The sequence below is a fragment of the Rattus norvegicus genome, chromosome 17 (assembly GCF_036323735.1).
Source record: "Rattus norvegicus strain BN/NHsdMcwi chromosome 17, GRCr8, whole genome shotgun sequence".
In the NCBI taxonomy this organism is placed as follows: Eukaryota; Metazoa; Chordata; class Mammalia; order Rodentia; family Muridae; genus Rattus; species Rattus norvegicus.
The window spans coordinates 54303726-54323906 of record NC_086035.1 but is presented as its reverse complement, the minus strand read 5'-3'; the positions used below and the strand labels follow the sequence as shown (position 1 = coordinate 54323906).

Below are 20181 nucleotides of genomic sequence, written 5' to 3'. Positions count from 1 at the left end.
CCAAGCCTGTGTTCATTTCTACAGTTTTAAAAAGTGGTCAGACGGTTCAGAAATGGGACCTGGCTATTGGGTTGTTAAAACACAGGCTTCCTCCGTTCAGCCATGAAGGAAAAGCAGGCTGTAGGTGCCCCCACCTCATTCCTGCCTCTGGTCTGTGTTTCCCTTAAGCTGCAGCACCCCTGGGTCTTCAGCCTGAGAATGGGCCTTGTGCTGCTATGCTCTTGCCTGTGGATCTCGTCACGGAGTCTCTGCTCAGCTGTGTTTCCAAAGGAAGAAACGATAATTCTTTGTTTATAGAAGTGTGACACCAACTCAGTAATGACTTCTTCCCGTGCTCACCATCCTGTCCCTGCACTACGGAGCAGGAGGGGCAGTTTTGATCCTCTTGGGAATGTATTGGACTACTTGGATGCCACTCAGAACTAACATTGTAAGCAGGGGATGGCAACCAAGAACAGGCTTCCTGGTGTGTTAGAATTCTTAAGTCAAGGAAGGGTGTCCTTGAGAACAAGAAAACTCCCATCTCCCCTTTAGGGGGAGGCTGGGGACCCTCAAGGGCACAAGTTTGATTATTCTTTGCTTTCCCAGGCCCATGTGTGGCTTGACTGGTGCTGTCCTTCTGGAACTTTGAAAGTTGCTTAGTGTCATGGGATGCCTGTTCAGCCGATCTCAGTGTTACTCCAGTCAACTTTCAGGAGCATCCGTCTAAGGGCAAGGCTATGCTTGTAAGCCTCTTAGTACAGAGTTCAGAGACTTCGCAGGAGGTGCTCCGAAAGATGCAGGGTGTGCAGGCTTCAGGACTCCGTCAGGTTGATAATGTTCTCTGCTCATGTTTACCATTTTCTTTGAAGAAGACAAAGCTGCTTGTCCCCTGAGCCCACCATCAGAGAGGTCTGTGCTGTAGTGGAGGTGCCAGTCATTTTAGGGTTGTGTTTTCATTTACCTAAGCTCCCATCCTTCTCTGTCTGCTCCTTTCTATCCCAAGGGCCTCATTCAGTTGGTTTGAGCTCTGTAAACCAAGCAGTTGGGGACTGAGGTAAGAATTCAGCTTTGGGTTAAGCACAAACCTGCTATGTTCGCAGCAGATAGTTAGAGGGAATGTCCAGTGCAATTTTGGTTAAAGTAGAACATTAGAAATGCTCAAACAATGGAGATATGTGCCTGTGATGGAAGACACTTTCTTCTTTCTCTTCTTTCACCCTGAGACCTCCTGGTTGATGAAAGGAGGAAGAGAGAGCTACTCATCACCTTGAGGGGAGGCTGTCACTTGAATTACTCCAAAGCTTCAAATCCTGCTGTAGCCCTCTCCAGTTTGCAGGCCTGCCAGTGCGGTTTAAAGGTTGCAGACAAAGCAAGTGCTCCCTCCTGATCCATCTGGGCCCCTCCCTCTGTCATTCGTCATTGTCAATGAGAGATGTATGTGTAGCAGCACAAGGGCAATGTCTGACCTCAAGGGTATTGGCAATGTTCTTAGAGAAGGCATTGTTTGTTCAGCCTCTTTGGAAGCACTGCTCTAGGCATTCCTGAGCCCCTGCCTGGGCATGGCTACAGACTGCAGGGAGAGAGGGAATATTCTGGTATTAAAACTGCAGAACTGTATTCTCCCTGCCTAGCGTAAGCCTGTTCTACTTATAAATATACCCAGTCTCTTCTCTTTTTCGTTTTTGCTATTTTTTGGTTCAAATACTTTGGGGATTCTGAAAAAAGGGGAGACAAAGACCTGGACTCTACTGGTTTTTTATTCAGTGAACGTCAACAAGTAAATAATGAAAAGCTGATAAGATGCAACAAATTCACAGTCAGGAAAAAAAATGAAGTAATGCTGCTTTCGAATGCAGGAAAGTAGTTACCTGGGAGAGTAAAGGACAGGACAGGACAGGAGGGTGGAACCCCGGGGCCTATAGACACACACAGAAATTACTGACTGCACCTGCCTACCCAGGAACAGTTAGTTGGGCCATGCTGCCTGGAGGCTTGAGCATGCCCTCTGCCCTGGAGAGGACGGCGCTCGTGCAGGTGTGGCACACTACCCCGATGTCTAAACATAAATTTGTCTCTTGGCTCCCTCTCAGTGTTTCTGGGGAATGAACTGATGGTGACGAAATATTAGTGGGAGCATATGAGTTTTGTGAATTCTTCTGCAGGAAAATCTCTTCCTTTTCTCTAAATACTAATAGTCATGGGACTGGAATGATCCAGCTGTTATCCCAAACTCTTACCTAAGAGTGGCTTCCCTGTTAACAGGGCTGTGTGGGTTTAGTGAGGAGTAGCTAGCTACAATGAATTCCTTATCAGGTACTGCCTGGGACCTAGGGTTTCCATCTGGACACTGGGCCCCATACCTTCTCTTCCTGTACCACATGGGATAGGGAGTCAGGAGTGATCACATGAGAAGACATGAATGATGGCACTGAGGGGTTATTTATTTCCCTGAAGAAGAAGAAGAGGTGCTCGCTGGCCAGGCGAATCATCGTTACTCACATCCATATTATTGGGCTGCAGCTTGTGTTTTAATTCATTCAAAGATAAGTCTATCATTCACCATCAAAAGTGTGAGGGACCAGAGACTCAGAGCTTGAACACGGTGTTGTTCTTTTCTGGTAAAATCTCATTTGGCCAGAAATCTGAGTATCCAGTCTTTTCCTTCCTACCCCTAACATTTTGGGGCCTTCCCTCCACCCCCCCACCCGCCCATCTTTTTGGCTTACTGCAACCTGAGTGCTACTTTTTCTGGGAAAGTCTGATATTCTGACTTCAGTTTTATAATTTAATGATAGAGAGTTTCCTTAGTAAACCAAATTTAGAATCCTAGAATGCTTATCTTATATCCAGACCTTGAACATAAAAGGCATTTTATACCCGCAATTGTTCATTTAATGAGCAATTGCGGAGTGCAGGCCGGTTAAGGGATTGAGCTATATGCACTATTATTGCAAGAAGTATTCCGAAATACCAGAAATAGGACGTAAGCTCTGATCAGGGAGACTGCAAGCACAATTACCTTCTTTTCAAATCCTTCTGTGACACTGCGGGAGGAAAAAGGACTTTGAAACTTGAAAGGAAAGAGCTTGCTTTCAACCTCAAAAGCTAGGAGGAAAGGGCTCTGAAATTTGCTCAGAATTCCCAATTCACCATTAGCCTGTTTCTTCCTTTAGCCTCAAGGCATTCTCCGCTTTTTGAAAAGATGTTAAGAAATTCAGTCACAATAGAGAGCCTAGTTTTGAACATGTTTCACTCGGTCCATTGAGGTCTGGGCTCCAGCCTTTGTGTGGGGTGAATTGAGCTGAGCGGCTAGCTGGTTGGAGAGAGGTGAATGAGGAGTCGCTGTGACTCGCAAATTCGGGCAAAGGGAAAAAAAAAGGCTCACCCCTTCCTTTATTTTGTTATGTGCATTCCTGTACAATCCTGCCAGTGGCAATATGTGGAGTTCAGTCCGTCCCTAAGTCAATATGGAGTACTTGGTTTATAGCAACTCTTGTTAAGTTTGTCTTGTAATTGAAGCTGCTGTTGACCTTGCTTGGAGACCATTTGTAAAACCGTTTATTTAGCATAAACTGAAATAATAAACCCTCCTTCTCTGGGGCCAATTGTGATAGGGTGACATTAGTTTGATTTAATGATTACCCGCATGACCCTTCTGCTGGAGAGGGAGGCTTGAATAGGGAGAGTTCACTTCCAAGCACTTGCAAAGAATACTAATGAGCTTGTTAAATTTAGCATGGCTCCAACCACTTTTAATTCCTCTAATGGGAGTGGGGCGCTGCCTGCGAGAGGGAGAAGGGAGGCAAGAAAGGCCAAGGGATACTGAGAAAGTTCCTAGAGGGCCCGGCAGAGCTAGAGAAGCTCACCAAGTGTGTAGAAAGTAGATAGCCAGAGTCCAGGGATTGAGTTGTAAGTATCCTGTTTGGTTACTTTACACCCCCACTCCACCCCACCCCACCCCATGCAGCTTTTATAGCTAGGGGGCAAGAGAAGAGTAATGGCATTAGAATGGGTTTTCAACAACAGGGCAAAATGGGTGTTAATGGAGAGAAGAGCTAGCAGGTGTTCTTTGAGCTCCTAAGCTGCCAATTTTGCAGTGAATGGAGGTGTTCTTAATGATGCCTAGTGGAGTTTTGTTTTTGCATGAAAAGCTTTGTGCGAAACATGTCTTACATACTGGGTGAAAAGGACCTTGTCTCCCTTGTTCCAGGAGTTTGCAATCAAGTGTACAGGAGTGTGTGTGTCTGTGTCTTCTTTCATAGAGCTAGGGTACTTCATGATAGCTTCACTTCCACAGTGTTTGCAGCTAGGCTGTGTTTGCTCTTTCTGACTGAGTCTATGACGTTAAACTGTGACTGACTCCCCCTTGGCTGACTTTGGAGGAGTTTGGAAAATCTGGGGCACTTTATAAGACAGGGTGTTTCAGGGATCACTGTCTTTGGGTGTGGATTCATCCAGGTCTACCTAAATACAGATGACAGAAAGAAGGGGTTACCAGTGGGATTGTGCTGGCAACACTTGAAGTAATTGTTCCCTTAAATTTCTGAGAAGATTGAATGTTTCAGCTTGACCCGCAAGCTTGTAGCTTTGCAGCAGGGAAGCTCAAACAGTTGCTTTTGCTTAGCTGTTAAAGCCCATTGGCAGATGCTCTCAGAGCCCTGGGCTGTTTGCTTACGTTCTTGCTTCTGACTCCTGCTTGTTGCCATGGTGGACAGTATGTTTCTGTCAATAATTTGGCCTAGTGTAGCCTGTCTGCACTGACTCTCAAATTTTATTGAACAGCTCGCCTCAGCTGAACGAGATGAGACAGCTTTTGTCTTTTGGCATGCAGAAGTGGTTGCTAAATTTATAAGAGTAGGCAGGAATATTGTTTGGACTGCGCTTTCCTTGTGTACACAGAACTTTCAAGTCTCTTAGCTGTTTGTATTTGGGAGTTTGTAGTTTGCATCTGAATGCTCATCAAAAGCAACTCAACACAGGGAGATAAATTCATGAAATGTGTGTCTTCTGGCCTTTGGGGGCAGAGTGTTGTTGAGTTAAAAGGTCACGGTGCCAACTATGTAATAAAAGTTCAGGTTTCCTGATGAAAGTTTCTGTATTAAAAACATTCTTGCCTGCATTTAATTTTATGAAGTAAAAAAATGCCTTCATTATTTTTTTCTGTATTAACTATTTGAGGTTGTATGACCTTTTCACACATGTTGGGATAATTCTCATTAGCATACTCACTACCACTATGCTAAGAGGTGACCCCATTTTTTTTCCTGCCTTCCTACCTTCTGCTTGAAGATCGAAGGGACCTGACAGGGCTAAGACCATACTAACTATCCAGTTGTTAGTGAGGTTGTATTCACATGCTCATTGTTGGAAGACAGGTCACCACAGAACCAGAGTGGATCGTAGAGATGCAATTTTAAGCAAAAAAGTGATTTCTTCTGGGAGGATGAAGCCATGGAACCCCCATTTTAAACTTGGCATAGATTAGTAAGACTTGCTTACTCATTTTTCCCAGAGAATGCTAATTAGCTGTCACAGCTTCTCTGTGGAAGGATTTTCTTTTTCTATAGAATGTTCCCCTCACCACTCTTAAGTTAACTTCAGCCTGAAATTTTAAATAAAGGATTTGCAGAGCACAAATGAGTGGAAACTATGACTTGGGCCATTTGAATACTGTAGGACTTTTTTTAAAAAATAAAACTGTTGGTTTCAGTGTTTTTTGATGCCCATCTGCTTTTTTCCTAACACTGAAGTCCTTTCTGCAGCCTGCACCCAGACTGCTAATGAAGCTCTGGGGTAGACCAGTGCCTGTGTTTATGAACCGGGGGAAGAAAAATGAAGCTCTTATTTGTTTATTTTTGGTACTTTGTCTTAAAATTACCAGCGGCAATAATTTGAATTACTTTTGCAAAGATCAATGTGAGAATCTGGGATTATTTCAATTTTTGTGGGTTTTAGTTCTTATTTGATAGATTAAACATGTTATTTACCCTTTAATTATGAGGTATCAGGTGAAAATCTGCACAAAACAATATGAAAATAATATTTCACAGTTGGCTTTGTGATGGTCAGCAGGTTTGTTGCAAAGACTCCAGGATACCTCATCATGTTCTGCAAGACATTTGGGGTAAAATAATTCAGCATTTATTTTTAAGCTTTCTGCACAAATAAGCGGAGACTCTAAAGGTGGCAGTGTTGGTGAAACTGGGGTTGTATTCTCAGCCTGCATAGGTCTGCTTTCCTCCAAAGCAAACTAAGAGCTCTGGAAGTACGAGAAGTCAGCAGTAATCCTGGGTAGGTGACACTTGGGTAATTATATCTACTCATGGATTACTTTGAAGAGAAGTTTACATACTGAAGATACGTTCAGTCTGTCTGAGATCTTTATACCCACATAGTTATATTTATATAACTATATTTATATATATAAAGGATAAAGTGTATAGAAGGTTCTGAGTTAGATATTTAGGCAGGTCCTGTACAGCTTTGTTTCCTGTGAGCTTTTTTCTGCCAGAGAGACAGCCGCTGGCTAAGTGCAGTTCATTTGGGGTGGGTAGCTTATTGTATATGATTCTAACAGGAAAGCGAGTCCACCTGCTATGGGTTCAGAGAGCCAGTTTGGTGGAAGTTTATGCCTGAATTCTAGCAAATGTCATACATTCCCATTCACAGAGGCTGTTGGTGTAGAGATGGGAAGTTCTTATAGACTAAAGTGATCAAGTATTAGGGATCTGGAAAGAAACTGTGTGGGATTGCATCCTTCTGTCTCTTAGGTGTTTGAGCTACATCCGAGCATGACAGGGAGCAACATCCCCAAACCTTCTCTCCTCACCTACACAGCCGAGCTACACCTGGACTTTCAGTCTCAACCCCTTCCCTCTTGTTCCCCATTTTGGTGTATGGGCAGACACATGAAGTGTATCGTAGGAGGCTCTGTGCTGGTTTTGATTGACATCTTTGGCCCTGATCACTAGGGGGTTCTCAGTTTCATTTCTGGCCTTGTTAAATCTCTTGGTGGGTTACAAATTTGATTCAGAAGGAAAAAAAACAGCCCTGCATTTCTTGGCTGGCTTTCTAAAATGTCATCTTCTGAGAAACAAAGACCCAGCACTTCTAAGAGCCCCACTGTGCAGTTGGACTTCTCAGTACCCAGGACGTCTTGTTTCTTTAGACAGGCAGAAAGAAACTAGGTATCCACATGATTTGAGCTTGGCAAAGCTTTCAGCACTGGGGTGGAACATGCAGGGACTCTGTACTGCATTGTCCACCCCATGCTACTTTGTACCTCAGGCTAACCTCCTACTTACCCTTCCAGGAGTAACGTCGGCCACCATTCATAGAAAGCTTGGTTTTGCAAGTATCCTACCACTGGTATGTAATTCACAAAGTAGTCATAAAGGACAAAAGAGGGTTCTTTCCAACAGAGAGGCAGGGAGAACTTTATTGATGACTTTCTTATTGCTCCTTAAAGAAGATTCTAAAGTCTTTTATTTTCCTTCTTTCTATAGAGGATGAAAGTGCTGGACAGATCTATCACCGAGAGAGAAGAAACGCAATCACTATGCAGCCTCAGAGTGTGCAGGGTCTCAGCAAAATCAGTGAGGAGCCCTCAACATCTAGTGATGAGAGGGCCTCGTTGATCAAGAAAGAGATCCATGGATCTCTACCACATCTGGCTGAGCCCTCTCTCCCTTATCGTGGGACTGTGTTTGCCATGGATCCCCGGAATGGTTACATGGAGCCTCACTACCGTAAGTACTTCTTGCCAATTAGCACTTTTTCTAAGAGACCTAGGGTGAGGAGTGTGTGTGTATGTGTGTGTGTGTGTGCGCGCGCAGGCACATGCATGCACACGTGCACATATGAACATAATGTATGAATTACTGACTCTACATTTATAAAAGTAAGTTTAATTTTATATTTTTTCCTACTTTTGAGTCTCATTCATTCCTTTTAGAGAGTGGCAGTTTCTTGTATTCTAAGCAGTTTTAGGTTTTTCCCGGTATGGAAGTTCAGGGGGTGATTTTATTAGGAATCCACGTAGATATTTGCTGGAGTTTGAAGCTCATGTGCTTTATCTGTGTAGGGATGCTGTTTGAGAAAAATGGGTTGAGGGCGGGAAAGTAGTAAAGTGGGCTACATTGAAAGCCTTTGATGGCAGTTCTCACTTTTAATGATTTTTTTTGGTGTAATAGTTTTGGGTATTCCCATGCTTAATGATTGGTTGAAACAAACTAATTTTAAGAATTCAGTGCTAAATTCGTTACTATGGAAGTCTTTACTGTGAGCCTGACTCCTTGTGAGCTTGCCAGAGACACGGGAAGTTAGCTCTCTAGTCCTCGCTGAGTTAAAGAAGTTGAGCAGGCCTCTCAGAGTGTAAGTCTATGGCAGTTCTTTTCAAAGGCAGCCTATAAGGTGAATGCATACGGGCTGAGTTCACTTCAGGCCTGTTTCTGGTTTAAGGACATAATTTGGCTGTGGAATAATGAAAGTCATGTTACGGTGGCAAAGCCGGAAGCTCCTGGTTACAGATTTATCACCTGGCCAGGGTTTAGGTTTGCCATTTAACCTTCCAGCCTCCTGTTCCAGATGCTCCATTGAGCTCCAGAGAGGAAGACTGGTTTGTGTTTCCCTTTTCCCACGTGATTCAGAAATTTTAGTGTTTTAAGGCAAAAGGTCATTAACCAGATGACTGATTAGTGAGGACAGCTGATTAGAGCATGTTATTTTGCTCAAGAAAGTGCCCAGGATAAAAGCTAATTTCATCCCTTCATTAGTTGGCTGGAAGCAAGGGGAAGGCTCACTCATCACATCAAAGCTTCTTGTAGCAACCTTAAGTCCCAGCAACTGCTTCCCCTACCAGAATATATTGTTGGGAAAAATTGGGATGCAATAAGTTTAAGTAGAAAGGACTCTTTTTTTTTTTATCAGAAGCATGAAAATATGGTTGTTTGGATTTTTGGGGGAGGAGGAGTGGTCAGCTTTTAAAAAGTTAATTGCTTTTCTTGAAAAAAAATTCCCATTGGTCCCATTATTGAAAGGTGTCTGTTGAAGCAGAAACAAGGACGGAAGGGATTTGGACAACTATTTTTTTCCTTCCTCCTTTTGATTTTTCTTGATTTTTAGGAATGAAGATTTAAAATGGTGTTGGTATGATGCTTTTCTATGGTCACATTTTGAAGTCTCTAGTTGTGTTTTTGTTTGCAGTGTCTTTTGAGTATCATTCATGCAGAAACAGGAGGGATTCCTATACAGTCTCCACCTGGATTTATATATCCTCACGCTAAGCACACTCACTGTGTTGGTTAAGCCTGCCCACAAGTTCCTCCCAGTGTTTTGTATTTCTGTGTGAACACAAGCTTTTCCCATCACAGTGATGTTTTGTTTTGTTTTTTTTTTTCAGATGCCCACTAATTAGTGAGGTGTTTAATTAGTCCAGACAGCTGATGAGCCCTTCTTTCTATTGGCTGATGGTAGTGGAACCGTTAACTTTCTATCCAGTTTACAGCTTGTTCTTGCTCCCTTTGTTTTAATGGTTTCCCACCCAGGCATCTCCCCATCCTTTGAGGGATTGGCTGTCCCTTCACTGGGACCCCTGTCCTCACCCAGTTGTCTGTGTGACCCATTTTCTGGCTCACCAAAGTAATACTAACTAACTCTGCCTGGAGATCTCATATTAGGTTTAGACTCATGTATTGCTCTTCTAGTTTGAGGATATAGTTAGTACTCGTAAGTTGATTACTCTTGCAATTTTCCTACTGGAGTATACAAGTGAATGTTGAAGTAACCTTCCAGTCTGTGATCTAGAGCTACTGTAGCCCCTTGGCAAGTAACTATTGAGGCACTGCCCCAATGTTTTTCCTAACTTGGGAGCATTTTGTAGATAGCTATGTACAGAAAATCTAGAAAACTGAACAGATTTGGGTTCCAACCGCAGTGCTTCACTCCGTAGCCCTGTGACCTTGACCTGGTGTGTTGACTGTCAAGAATCATTTCAGCTATGTGCAGTGACATGACTGTGCATGCCTTGGTGATCTTCTGCAGTTGAGGCAATGACATGAAGTCTTACTGAAACCCAGTGCATGCTTAGTACCTCAGATTATGAAGCCCTTCTGCTGGTCTTCTGTCTGTGCTCCTCTTTACTTCTCCTCTTCCTCTGCCACCGTCTTCACGTCACCCCTGAAGCCTTGTCATCTCTGAGACAGTGAATTTGTTTTTCTAACAGACCTGGGCACCTCTGTCCACAGACTCAGATTAGAAAATGAGTGGGTCCTAAGCAGGGAGAAAGGTAGGGCAAGAACCATACCCCATGCCTTCTCTAAAGGTCATCTTTCCCGCTGAACCCTAGTTTGCTCTGGCTTTTCTCTGCTGTGTAAGTAAAGACATGGAGAACATTTTAGGTTTGTTCTAGAGGTTATAACATTCTAAATTTATGTAGCAAGTAAAAGTATAGAAAAAGGTGCAGTACTATTTGTTGATGAAAAATTAGTTAAAAGATTCTAAACAAAGCTTCTACCAGATAGAGTATAACTTTATTTTTCCAGAACCCTGTTTGGTTATTTAATCTTCTAGTTATACCAAGTGGGTTATTTTTTTAAATGTGTTCATGATCACATCTGCATACTGCACATGGACTTAATTATCCAAGCAAAGCTAATGACTAATATGAGCTAAAGGTAATAAATGTCCTAAGAATTTAAAAAATGTATTGGAATGAGACATTAAATTTTATCCCATTTCTGTTTCTTGTAAGTAAAGCTGTCTCCTGCAGTGGTGTCCAAGCCCAAGGACATGGTAGACCTTTATAACTCAGGTTCAGTAACCTCTCTGTAGGCTATTCAGGCCTCGGTCCTCTGTTTCCCAGCCCTCTGAGAGAAAAGTCTCCATGAGTCCAATGTGGCTGGCTATGAACAGTCAGTAATTCCTTCGATGCTCCGTGGTTGGAAAATGTAGACTTTTCAAAATGCCTAATTTGTGCTTTTATATATACTAATTTTGTATTTCTAAAGTGTGGGTAGGTTTCCTGTAAGACCAGAAAAGGGAAGGAAAAAGAACCCAAAACATCTTTTTTTCCCTCCAAAGAACATATGTAAAATTTTTATTGCGTAAGATCTTATTATAATGGATGCACAGTGCTGAGTCTTCTGAAACTGTTGTTAGGCAGAATTCAAAGTATTTTAGGGTTTGTGGGTTTGACTTTAAAAATATAAAAGAAAATAAAGAAGAAAGCCCAGGGATAGCGGGCACTTCAAACATTCTCAACATGTGTTTGGAATAAAATCCACACGGTGGGGTGGGGTGCCATGGGGTGGGGTATTCTCTCATGAAGGGTAGCCGTAGATGGGCTGTATGTCAGAGCAGGAGAATAAGCATGCAAGTTGCATGGCTCAGACATGATGTGGTGCTGACAGCCTTTTGGCCACAGCATCACTCACATGTTATAATTTGGGATATCTTGAAGTGGGAGGGGGGGGCTAGATTTAGGAATCCTATCTGCTATTAGCAAAGTCAGGTGAAGAGACCTCATCTCTTGCCCAGAGATTGCTGAGCGAAGTTTCTCTCCTCTTGCTCCACCTGTAGCCAGCTATTTTAAACCACCGTCACCTGCAATTTTCATTTAGTGCCATACATTTATTGTTTTATAAGCCTGGAAAGGCAGGTGACATAATAGTTCAAGCATTCCTTCTGCTCTCACTGACACTTCGCTTTTATTCACTTCCCTGTTACAGAAAGCATATGTTTTGCTGTCTTCCTTCTCACTTCGAAGGGTGTAGTTTTGTAGCTGTCCCTGTAGGGCTCTGTGTGTAAAGTTTGTTGGAGTCACTGAGCATGTCAGAGAAGATCTGTTTGTTTCTTTTAAAAAGGGAGCGAAAAGATTTCTTCTCTTTCAGAAGTTCAGGTCTCCTTCATAGTTTCATTGTGCACAGACTGCTTTTTTCCCCCTCTGCATCTCCCCCGCTCCTAAGTAGTAATTCTTCATGGAAAATATGATGCATTCTTCCATGCAAAGGCTTTGATTGAAAACACACCACTGCTATTCTCACTTATGTTACCCAGCTCAAATGACAGAACTATTAGTTGCTAATTAGCAAAACCTGAGGAATTAGCTTAAAGAAAAGAAATGGAATTTTTAATTGGCTCGAATTTATTTTCTGTAGAAAGCTATTGTGCTGTGCCCACTTGTAATCTTGTGTGCTTAAAATATTTTTTAAAAAGCACATGCAAGCGTTTTTTTGTTTTTTTTTCTTACCTGTCCATCTTTGTGTTAGCTGACTTTCCACAGCCTTAGAAATACATCTTGTGACTGAGGGGGAGAGGTTCCATATTTTACATATTTAATAGGTGCACCTGCTTACATCCCTTCTACTTTGCAGTTGTCATCTAGAGACTGTAGAGATAAAAATGCCTACAAGGCACAAAAGAACAGTGTGTCGTTGACCGAACTGCGAAGGTAGTGACAGTTCCCTGAGCACATAGTCCCAGTCTCATCTGCATTGTCTTTTCCTCTTTAGAGAACTGCTGATGAGCTGAGCAGGATGTCTTATTTCCCTACTGAATGTTAGATTATTTAAGTAGAGGGACTGATCCTGGGTAGTTCTCAGGGTGGGGGTGAGGCGGGGGTGGCTATGCTGGCTATCGTGCTTCTTGCTGTGTGGGAGGGAAGGAGTGGGGCTGGCAGAGTCTCCCAGCCCTTGTGCGTCCGTTATTTGTGAGCTTAGGAGACTTTGCTCTTCTTACCTTTTCTCAAAAGTTCAGTGTAACATTGGCACTTGCTTGCAGGGATCCAGGATAGAAACAACGAGCCATTGCTGTAGAGTCTTATAGCTACCTTCATAGCTACCCTATGAAAGTGGAGATAAGTCCAGCTTTCTGACTTTGAACTTTTCCTAAGGAAGGTTGAGAGATGGTGAGTGAGAGGAGGACCAGATAACTAGGAAAATTTCTGTAGCACTTGGAGAAACGCTGATTAACTCTAGCTATAGATTTTAGAAAGCCTCACTGATGAGAAAAAGAAAGAAAAAGAAACCATGTGTTCTTGAAAAAAAATCACGTAGCCCATGACAAAATGGCCTACCCCTCCCATATCCCCAGGCAACACCCCCTAGCATCAATCAGAACTGGCTCTCTTTGGACCGTGGCTCTGATGCTCTCTGCCTTCTGGTTCTGCTCATAGGTTGATTCACCTAGAGCCATTAGATATAAGTACCATCTGCCAAGATGCCCTCCTATCCTGGACGCTGAAGAGCCATGGGAGACTTATATTTAAACACATTGTTACTGCTTTCCCTTTGGTTGTACTGAAGGGACATCTCTTTTGGAATAATGTGATAATGTCAAAGGCTGTATTTGGCTTTTATGTTAACCAGATTTCTGTGGGAAGGTTGGGGAGAAGGCCTCTATTCTACCATAGCCCAGAGTATAGTTCGGAACTGTTAAGTTGCTTGACCTTGGCTGTGTTGGAGATTAAAGGCCTACAGGTTATCCAACAGAGGTTACTATGTGGAAATTGGGAGAGATGTAGTTCCTTCTGTTGTTATCTTAGGGTTAGTCATTATGTGCCATACAGCCTCCTCTGAGAGCTATAAAGTTGTTGGGATTCCCATGAAAGATGAATTGTAGCCCTTTGGAATAAGTTGACAGGTTAGACACAGAAAGAATATGAAAGCTTTTTTAATACTGTGCGACTAGCACAGGAGAGCCGCCTGTTTTAGTTGACGTGACACTCATGCAAGATGGGACTGCTGGGTAATTTTTTTCTGAAGCTGAGGGAAGCGTAGTGCTGCTTGCCCTTTTCTTCAGTAGCCTCAGTGATTCACGATTTTGGTAATAATGTCCCTAGCGATCCTTGTCCATCGTGTGTGAAGCCTATGCTAATGAGACCTCCCATCACAGCTCAGCCCAGGAGTAAGAGTGCAGTTTTCTAAAATTGTCACACCATTTTTACACCCTTCTTAATTTGGCACCAACCGAAATGACACTGTCCTAGAGTCCTTTCCCTCCAGTCCTTGTGTTTTGCTTCCTTCTTTCTGACCTTAGAGGAAAGCAGGAAAACAATGACTCCTGCCCCTTTTCAGCTTCTGACAGATTCCTTTGCGGCTTCTAATGGAAGCAACATTATCCGTGGCCCTCCTCCTTTTTCTTGTATAATTAAAGAATGTTACCTTTGATGTCTCTTGAAAGCCGTGTCTCCCATCCTGCTTTGCCTTTCTTGATCTTGCATCTATAAATCTGTGCTGTGTCCTCACACTTCTCCATGAAAGGGCTCCATTTTTCTCTCTTCTGCCTTTTCATAGTTTGGATTAATAGAGTAACCAATTTGGTCTTTTATTGTAGTCCTGGTGCCCTGATACAGTTTAGATGCTTGTATCCTACTTTCTCAGTTATTTGGGTCTTGCTTTGGTCTCCAGTAAATAATTAAGATCTTTTCACTTTCCTAGAGCTATCCTGTCTTTTGTGGGACTGAAATTTTCCATTGGCCTCTATTTCAGATGGATTTCTTCATCTTAGATCAAAAAGAAGACAATTTTTTTCTTATTGTTGGATTTGACTGTCCAGTCATTTAACTGTGCCTGTCATTTGTTAAGTGAGCATGTACTTACTGAATGGCCTAAGTACTGCAAAACACTGAACAAAACGAACAGTCCCCTGCTTCTGTGGGTCATGGAGACAAACAAAGTCACTGAGAAGGACTTAAGTGAAAGATAATGTGTTTTTTAGGAGTATGTGAAGCACACAGATCCTCTGGACAGTGGTTTATCAACATCTCTCTATCATTGTCTCTCCTTTGGGTAATCCACCCTCTGCCCACAAAGGTTTCTTAAGCTCTCCCTGGGTATCAGTCAGCCTAGAAGGCTTTCTGAAGGAGGTAACATTCATGTAATACTAAGGCAAAGTTACAGGAGGAAAGACAATTCTAAGTCAAGGGACATTCTCACTGGCCAGGAGGCCACAGAAAGCCTGATACCCGAGGAGAACTAAAATCTTTGTGGGCAGAGGGCAGATTCACCATGGGAGAGACAAAGAAAGAGAGACATTGACAGACCACTGTCCTGAGAAGCTGTCTTCTCAGCATCAAATCCAGGATGATCTTAGACTTGGTGCATGGCTTTGTCAGTTAGCAAACCTCTGGGTAACTATGATATGGCAAACCAAGAGTTTCTCAGCCTCAGAGACTTGCTTTACCCAGCTTTGAGGATTTTCTTAGTCCCCCACCTCCACTGCTTGCCTTCTGGGACTTGCCTGGCTGTCTGCTCACCCCTACTTCCAACAGCATTTTATATTTTCATATGAAGACAAAATAATGACATTTCCTCCTGTTCTCCAACTGTTGCTCTTGTATATACTAGGTGACCCCAATAGTCACAGTATCTTGAACCCAAATTATAAGTCCCAAACACGGGAAGTCATGTGCTTGATTTCTCTAAAGAACCAAATATTCTGTATGAAGACTTTTTTTTTTCCTTCAAAATCTCATTTCACAATGAGAAAACTCAAACCATTGCACATGTCTTATTGGGAAGCTTCCGGATCAGCATAAGACATTCAAGCCAGAAATACTATAGGGAGGACCTCTGTTCAGCTGGAGATGGCACCAGCAATAACAGGGAGATGAAGCTGGGGACCCAGTAGCCAAAATGTCAGAGAAAAGAACAAAGACTCACATTAGTGGGAATGAGCCTTCCATCCTCCTGGGGTAAAATAATCTGATGGGAGATGCTGGAACCCTGGAGCAGGAGACCCTGGCCTCCCAGTAGGGGTCTTGGTTCTAATCAGCAGACATTGTACTGGCCAGTGGGAGCCCACTCTAGGGAGCAAGTGTTTACCTTTTCTACTGGGGGTCAGGGGACTCAAATCTACATGCTGATTGTGCTCTGACTGGAGGGTGGAATCGGAGGAGGAGCCTGTTTCCTAGGAAATACCAAGAGAGGCAGAGCAGTGTACATAGGAGTGCCGAAAAACAAACAGCCCCTCTACTTTTGACTTGCCTTCTTGGGCTAATTCTATTCTCAAAGTGCTCAGGATTTCAAGCTCCTCTTCTTGTTTCTGTTTTTCCCCTTTATAAGGAATGCTCTCCCCCCACCCCTACGCCACTCCCATCCCCAGTTCTCAGGGCCCAGAAGGGAATTACATAACATGGTGGTTTTCCTGTGGCCTTACTTCCTACCAGAAGGACTGTGATCCCTCCCTGCTTCGACTCTCCTTTATTCCCTCCCCACTACTAAAATCCCTTCAGCTACAAAGGCTTCCTTCCAGGCCCCCATGTACCAGAACTCCCTTTGGTCTCCAGGCTTTTGCAAATCTTCCTTTCTCTCTAGACGACTCTTCTAGCCTCTTTACCACAAGACTGTTGTAATGCCATTTCTCCAGGAGGACTTCGGGACTCTGTGGATTGGCCATTTCAACCCTGTATATAGCTTACTTCTCTAATATACACTCCCCCCCACACATACATAAAGACATCTAGGGTATGGATTTTTATATAGCTCACTTTGTCATTGATATTTTGACAATATTGTGTATCTATTACATTGCTGTAAATTGATCATCTAAAGACATAGTCAGTGAACAGTTGGAAGCATCTTTCTAGGATATTTTTCTAGGACCCAGTCCCCTTACTTGACTACACTGATATGACCTGTGCAAGCATATAGTACCTGATATTTTTCTTCATTTCAAAAACTAATTTTTTGAGAGTCTGCTGTGACTGAGACACTGTCCTAGATAGCTAGTGTTTACCAAATCATGTCCTTGCTCGCAAAGCTGCTGAGAAGAAACATATACCAAGTACCTCGCCAGAGACCTCAAGAAGGAACAACAGATGCTCCCTTATGGATGGTGTAACTGGAGATGTGCTGCTGGTGCTGGTGCTGGTGCTGCTGGTGCTGGTGCTGGTGCTGGTGCTGGTGCTGGTGCTGGTGCTGGTGCTGGTGCTGCTGGTGCTGGTGCTGCTGGTGCTGCTGGTGCTGCTGGTGCTGCTGGTGCTGCTGGTGCTGCTGGTGCTGCTGGTGCTGCTGGTGCTGCTGGTGCTGGTGCTGCTGGTGCTGCTGGTGCTGCTGGTGCTGCTGGTGCTGCTGAGTGTGTGTGGGACACCTTGCTCAGGAACCAGAAGCCAAATAGCTGGAGTGATAGGCTGAGAAGGGACAAGTGTGGTCCTGGCCATGGAGTAGGGTGGTCTGGGGAGACAACTGGAAGATTCAGTTGACTTGAGTTTTATTTTTGAACTGTCACTCTGGCAGGAGAGGTAGAATGTAGAAGAGATGTAGCCACCCAAACAGGCTCTCTCCTCAGACACCGTAGCCCAGATGTGGAGCTCCCCTCCACCTGAAAAACATTTTATAGCATAGCCTCTACCCTTGAACTAAATTCACGTAATTTGATGAGTTAGTGTCAAGATTTCTCCTTTGATCGATGAGGATATCAAAGCCCAAGTGAGCTGAAGAACTTGCCTGTTTTATAAGGTTGAGAAAGGGTTAAAATGAGGTTTGAACCTGTTTTACTTATAATCGGAGGTTCTTCACTTGTGATTAATGACTGACAATTTCAAAGGATGGTCCAGACTTGTGCAAGGGCCAGTTCTGACGGGCAGCATGTCAGACTGATTGACTAGAGGAAACTCAGAAGCTCTGTTGGTCTTGAGGCTCTAGTACGGAGTAGTGACAGTGGCCATATGTAGATGTGGGGTGCAGGTGGTTTTGGGGTGAGAATGGGAAACTTTGTGGTTTTTGTTATTTGCTCTCATCCTATTGTTTGGGTATCTGGTTCTGTTCATTCCTCCTGCCCCTACCTTCCACTGCCATCACACAAATATTTCATGTTTTTTATGTGTATATTTATATGTGAGTTCACACATACAAATGTGGTAGCTGTGGAATCCAGAGAAGTAATCAGATTCCCGGACTGGAGTTACAGGGCATGGCATGGGGCACCAAACTAAATAAAGTCCTCTGCAGCAGGAGTATGGGTTCTTTGCTGCTGAGTCATCTCTCCATCTCTCATTTTGGTCATTTTTACCTTCGTGTTCAAGTGGGTCTGATGTGGGTGACCATGAGGAATTTATAGTTAGTTAATACTTTCTCAAAGTGGAATTACATATAGCTTAATTATAGGAAGGCTCTGAGTTCTCTCTCTGCTCCATTTAGGGGAACAGGAGCAATCACAGTAGGTGCCTGTGTAGAATACTTACTTGGCCAGTTGCTGATCTGAGGACCTCACTGCACAGCTTTTTTGTTTGTTTGCTTGCTTGTGTAGAAACACATTCTACCTTGAAGCAATTGAGGGTCAGCTAGGTCATGCGCACACTTGAACCTGAGCTCCAGGCCTGGGATTTGGGGTAAAGGAGGGAGGTCCTGGGATCATGGCTTTTCTACTTTGTCCCCCACTTGTGCTGTTTTACTCTGGTTTCTCTTCATGGTACAGTAGTAGCACTGGGAACACAGAACCTCTCTTTGGATCAAAGCACTCTTATTATTTGAACTCCAGTTCTAAAGAGCAGTGACTATGTACTAGGAACTTTGTTATATCAACAAATGGCACAGTAACTGGTTCTCCGTATGCCTTTTCTGTTCATAGGGCTGCCAGTAACACAAAGGTCGCTCAGTGATACGCAGCTCTGTGATGCTCAGCCTGTCCTTCTCAGTGGCTTTTCATAGGGCAGCAACCTCTCCCTGCATCTGCAGGGCAGGAAGTGTCAGGGACAGTGTACCAACTTTAGCTGTATACTTGGGGTTTTTATTTGGAAGGGTGCTAAGTGGGAACCACATAAGTGTATAGTAGTCTTACTAAGGTGGGCAGGACAGTCCATTGTTTCTTCACTTTGGCATCTCAGACAAATGATTGAGGGACCAGAGGGATGATTTATGAGAAAAGATGAAAGACAAGATGAATGACAAAGCTTGTTTAGGTTAAAGCCAAGCTTGGCAACTCTCAACCAGTCATCGAAGAAAGACACCGAGTGGAAAAGTCTGTGGAGCCAACAGAGGAAGCCTCTGGCATCTTCTGCTTATTCTGGGACCCGCAGCTAGGGCTGATATTTTGCAGTAAAGGCGTCCATGGGCCATTAGTCCCCGTCGGCCATCCTGCATTCCAGGAGACTTCCTGGGCTAGAGCTGGGTCTGTGTAGCCCAGATACATGTCATAACAGTGCTCTTTCTGTCTGGAAAGTAAGAAAAGTGAACGTCAAGACTTTTTAGAGTGACTGTGATCCCCCGAGAAACCTTTAACTGAAGACGTCTAAAACTTATGGAAAAATGATTACAAGCCTTTTAGAGAAGGCAGAGGCATGCCTTAGATATTTTTCTGCCTCCTCCATTCATCGATCTCTACATACAGTAAAATAAGAGTAAGGCCCCAGCTCTCGATTTTATATTTGAGGGAAAGTATGAAACAACACATGAAAACAATTAAGTCACATATCGACAGGTTTGAACTGGTGAGATGAAAGGCTCAGGTCTGATGAGGGTGATTACTGATTCTAAGGGGGAGGTGAAGGGTGGTTTACAACAGTACTTTGGCTCCATGGCAAAATTAAATCCAGTATGAAATTTCTCCTAATTAACATTTCCCTACTTCCCTCCAAATATCAAATATATGGACTCTAAGAAATTCACGTAGCATACATGCCAGGGCCTGCTTTCTTTCTGCTTGATCTGTTCCAGCTGTTATTAGCTTTCGTGTCTGACTATCATTAATTTATAGTCAGTTCTGAACGCTATCTGAAATGTTCCCCTGAATTTTAGACATTTGAGGGCAGACTTCGCGTGAGTTCATCTTGATCTTTGCTAGTATTTCAGGGTGCTGGTTCCTTGTGCCATAGTAACCCTTAAGGGCCTTCCTATGGTGACATGAACAGTGTGTGCCTATTCTTTCCCACTGCTAATTCCTTCTGTTCCTTACCTGATTACTCAAACCTCTACATCCTTTGGATGCCTGGTTGGCACTTAGTACATGCCCCTAAAATACCACAAGGACAGAAGTGATTAGTTTTCTTTTTCTTTTTTTCTCTTTGTACCTTTTGATTACCTACAGTGTAATTTCATTTCTTGGCTTTGATATTTCACCAAAGCTGTTAAGAATGTCTTTTTTTTATACCTTTGGATGTCTTTTAGTAGTAACAGAGGGCACATGGCATTCAGGTTTAGGTTTAGGTCGCTAATACTAAGTTTCCCTTTGTATGCTTGGCTACTTGAAGTTACTGTTTCATAT

At 43.3% G+C, this 20181-nt stretch overlaps 1 protein-coding gene across 1 annotated transcript in view; it reads left to right on the top strand.

The window, feature by feature from the left end:
• Nucleotides 1-20181, top strand: part of Gli3 (GLI family zinc finger 3) — a 271135-nt gene that overhangs the window by 81292 nt on the left and 169662 nt on the right. The window contains exon 3 of the mRNA NM_080405.2: nucleotides 7488-7730. Coding sequence (NP_536330.2) covers nucleotides 7488-7730 — 243 coding nt within the window. The remainder of the gene's footprint in view (nucleotides 1-7487; nucleotides 7731-20181) is intronic.